At 41.8% G+C, this 4,382-nt stretch overlaps 1 protein-coding gene across 1 annotated transcript; it reads right to left on the bottom strand.

Annotated features, from left to right (window-relative positions):
• Window positions 1–238: 238 nt before the first annotated feature.
• LOC140017779 (uncharacterized) lies at window positions 239–1,471 on the bottom strand. The gene has a single exon (XM_072071495.1). It carries the CDS (start codon window positions 1,469–1,471, stop codon window positions 239–241), a length of 1,233 nt encoding a protein of 410 aa, XP_071927596.1.
• Window positions 1,472–4,382: the final 2,911 nt, after the last annotated feature.

Raw genomic sequence — 4,382 nt, 5'->3', positions numbered from 1 at the left:
AGTTACATAGACTGATTGGCCGAAATTGCTTGAAATCTTGGGGGTTCTCCACTTTGGGTAACAACACAATTGAAGTAGCAATGATACTCCTAGGTAGTTCAGCGCCGCAGAAAAAACTGATAACCGCACGGTATATATCCAAAGCCACTACCTCCCAAGCAAAGGTAAAGAATTTCCCTGTAAACCCGTCCGGCCCTGCTGTGCTCTCTCCGTCCATAGCAAAGACTATGTCTTTAACTTATGTAAGAGATGGAATGTCCGTTAACCGTGAGTTTTCTTGGTCCGTTATCAATTTCGGTATGATCTGCAGACCAGTAAAGCAAGGAAGGCCCCCCTCTGCTGTGAAAAGCTCCTTAAAGAAACCCACTGCTGCTTCCCCAATCTGGCATTCCTCATCGATCCACTCTCCAGCGGTATCTTTGATCCGATGAATTACTGCCCTATGCCTCCTTTCCGTGACCAAGGAATGAAAATATTTGGTGTTCCTATCTCCGTCCGAGAGCCACCTTACCCGCGCCTTTTGTCTCCAAAAACCCTCCTCAACTATAAGCGCTCGGCGTAACCGAGCCCGAGCATGATGTAACTCGCTCCGCCGTTGCTCAGTAGGATCCAGGTCGTATGCTGTTTCAGCCTCTGTTACCATACGTTCGGCATCACGTGCTCCCTGAAAAATATCCCCAAATGTCGTTCTAGACCATTGCTTGAGGGCATTTTTAATATTCCTCAACTTCAAGGCCAATACTTGCAAAGGAGAACCATTGACTGGTTGAGCCCAACAATCCTTGATAACCCCCAGTAAACCAGGATGAGTAGTCCAGATGTTTAAGAAACGGAACGGCTTGGGTTTGTTATCTAGTTTCGTATCCACCGACAAAAGTAATGGAGCATGATCCGACGGGTCACGTCCTAAATGTTGCACCATGATTTGGTATGGAAGCTCTAAAGCACGCCCGCATAGAAGTAAGCGGTCCAGACGTTTCCATATCCGCGCCGTTCCCGAACGGTTATTACACCAGGTATATCTTGAACCAGAGAATCCCGCATCACAGACACCGGCCATCGTCATGAAATTCAAAAAATCTGATCCCTCTGACGGTCTAAATGGCAATCCACCCCTCTTCTCCTCGGTATTTATGACCACATTGAAATCTCCCATCAAAAACCAAGAGTTGAAGTCGGGTTTATCTCCCAAAAGTGCATTCCACAAAATTTCTCTTTCCTGCTCCGTACACTTCGCATGTATACAAGATAAAGTAATGAAGTCTTGAAAAATATGAGATTTAACTCTAATAGTTAGATGTTGGGGAGACTCCCCTGTAATCTGACACGTAAACAACGACCGGTAGAAAATCCAAACAGAACCCGAAAGATTGAACAAGCAACAATCCATCCCTAATTTAATTCTAATATTAGTGATTGACTCCACCCTCAATTTAGGTTCAACAACAACCACCAACTGAAGATCATACATTTTAATAAGTTTCCTTAATCGTCTTAAATTAGGAGCACGAGCTACCCCTCTTATATTCCAAAAAAGAAACTTAATCATCAGAAAGGACAGAAAAAGAATTTGATGAAGAACTAACCATGGAGCGTAGTGTTCTATCTGACGGGATACTAGCTCGGAGACCACGTGACACCGTCTCCAAATGCCCGGTCTGTAGTGATGACTTCTCCTGTCGGACAAGGTCCTTGCCCCTAGGAGAGAGGGAACCTACCCTTCTTTGAGACTCCTGTATGTCATCAATTTGTCCCTCAACAGAACACACTACCACCCTCGCGGGCAGCGCACTCCCTGCAATCTCAGAACCTTCCTCTCCTTTCTCATGTCCCAGCACCACCTCGATACCTTCGACAGCCACCGCCCCACATTCCTCCTCCGTTTTCCTCTCATGCTGTGCTGCTATAGTATCAGAGGACTGCTGCACCTGGTCCTCTTGCTCAGGCTCGTGAGATGTAACACCTGGTGACTGATCATGAGCAACTAACTCTTTGCTAGCCACAGCCCTATTAACTTCTCCCTTTGCCCCATCAATCGCTGCAGCATCTTGTAACAACCTTGCTGGGTTTTTTGTATTATCCTCCGAAGGCCCATCAGGCCCAGTAGTCTTGGCATGTTGACCAGAGGTTCCTCTCAATTCGGGCTTTAAAACATGACAAATCTCCACATCGTGACCTTGGCGGAAACAATGTGAGCAATACCTTGGAAGGTTCTCAACCACCAGCTCTTGCCAAAAACCAGTATGATTTCCATTGCCAATCCAAACCCGCGACGGAGTTGACCGCAACAAATCCATCTCAACACACACCCGTGCCACACTTGGTCTTGACACCGCAAGGGTAGCCGCATCAACCAACAAAGGGTTACCCACCATAGAAGCAATCTGGAAAATCACCTCCTTATTGAAAAAATGCAGTGGGAGCTTTGGTAATTGAAGCCACAGCGGAACCACCGACGACTCCCTATCAACATGGAAGTCTGTGGTCCATTTGAATACTCTCATGGGGAATGAAGCCACATACCAGATCCTCCTGAACCATACACGATGGAAATCAGCTTCATTGTTCAACTGAATTAACACATGTCTTGCGTCCAATAGGCCAATCATCGGGTTCTCACGTAAATCCAGCGATGCAAAGAATTTCCTCACCTCCTCCAACTTCGGTCTACCTCTAGAGAATTTCCCAATCAATGCAAAACGAAATGGACTAGCCAAAGCTTCAACCGCTGCCTGTGGGAAAATCAATGCAGGTTCTCCTTTGTGTGTAGCCTCCTGTGCCGCAAAGGATAGTGTTGGCTGCTGTGAGTTTTTCGTGAACAAATCAGAAAATGATTTGCGTTGAAATGTAGGGGGGCAGGCTGCCCTCCATCAGGTGGCCGTACGGCAGCCATGGACTGCCGCACCACTGCCCAAACTACTTCTTGTAAACCTTAGCACCAAATCCTTACCTTTAAAACTGGTAAGAATGTAGAAGTTTATAGAACCGGAGTGGACTTCACCTTTGGCTAGAAAACCAAATCCAGGTTAGCAAATCCAAAACTAGTTTTCTGTATAGGCATTATGACAAACATGTGGTCTACATGACTTAAGTTCCTCTGGTTCTTTGAAGCTAAGCTGATTGAAAAATCCAAAATTTTCCAACAATCTTTGTGTGAGTAATAACTCCAGAAAATTATGGGATGAATTCAATTGCTCATAATCAATCCAAGCGATCCTTTAATGTCCGTAGCCCCAAGATGTCCGTAGCCCCAAAGCGATCCCGCAGGAGTTTTCTTGATCTTCTGATGCTATCCGACGTCCTTGATCGGCTCTTCCACTAGCTAATTCGAAGTTTTTTCCCCAGGCAGGTCAAAGAAGAGGAAGTCGAATTCTAATATTATAGATTTTTTGGACGATTGAAGGGAGATGCCTTTTCTATACTAGTGGATTCGGTTCGAGTTTTCCTATTGAGACACTGGTATTCACTAAACTAAACTACTTATTAACCATCCAAATCTAACATTATTCTTGTTTCTTTATTGTTATAATTTAGGCGTATCCACCCGATAGTTTAGTTTATAATACTCGTTTAGTTTTCTTAAAAAGCTAGACGAATATAAAGTAATAATTTAAATTTGTGCATGTGTTTATGACTCAAAATTTGAAAATGGACATACTCCACTTTACACTCCCGAAATTGTATCATTTTTTCATTTTGCAGTCTATGTTTTAATTTTGAACTCTTTACACCCTAAACTCTTAATTTTGGATACTTTATATCCTAAATTATCAAGTTTGTCCTATTTAAATCCAATCAATGATAACTTTTTGCAAAATTAATGGCATAGGGAGCCCAATAAATCAATGATAATGTATTAAAGTAATCAAAGTATCATAGCAAAAATAAAACAATATATTATCGTTAATTTATATCATCTTTTATCTCATTAATTTTATTAACAATATTAATAATTGAACATTATCTTTTATCTCATTAATTTTGCAAATATAATCATCGATTAGACTTAAATGGGACAAACTTGAGAGTTTATGGTGCAAAGTATCTAAAATTAAGAGTTTGTGGTGTAAAATATCCAAAATTGAAATTTAGGGTGCAAAATGAGAAAGTGAGGCAAGTTCATAGGTGCAAAGTGGAGTTAATCCTTGGAGAATCTCTAACGCTACCAAAATTCTATTTATTTTTCACCTTAAGCGAATGATTTACATTTATAGTCAAGTACCAAGTATATGGCAAAGCTCTACTAATTAAGTATTATATTCCATTTCTAACCATTTTTAGACATTTAGCAAATTCCTAGTCCTTTTTTTTTTGGCATTTGGAGATGTTGATATCTCTATAGTGGTCAATGCATGTTATTTTCCTTTTTTATGTATGCCATT

Source organism: Coffea arabica, chromosome 1e (genome assembly GCF_036785885.1).
Source record: "Coffea arabica cultivar ET-39 chromosome 1e, Coffea Arabica ET-39 HiFi, whole genome shotgun sequence".
Taxonomy (NCBI): Eukaryota; Viridiplantae; Streptophyta; class Magnoliopsida; order Gentianales; family Rubiaceae; genus Coffea; species Coffea arabica.
Note: the sequence above shows the minus strand (reverse complement) of the source record. Positions and strands in the feature narration are given on the sequence as shown.

What these genes read in the sequence shown, in the direction of transcription:
- LOC140017779 (XM_072071495.1), bottom strand. Translation starts at nt 1,471, where the DNA reads ATGTATGATCTTCAGTTGGTGGTTGTTGTTGAACCTAAATTGAGGGTG.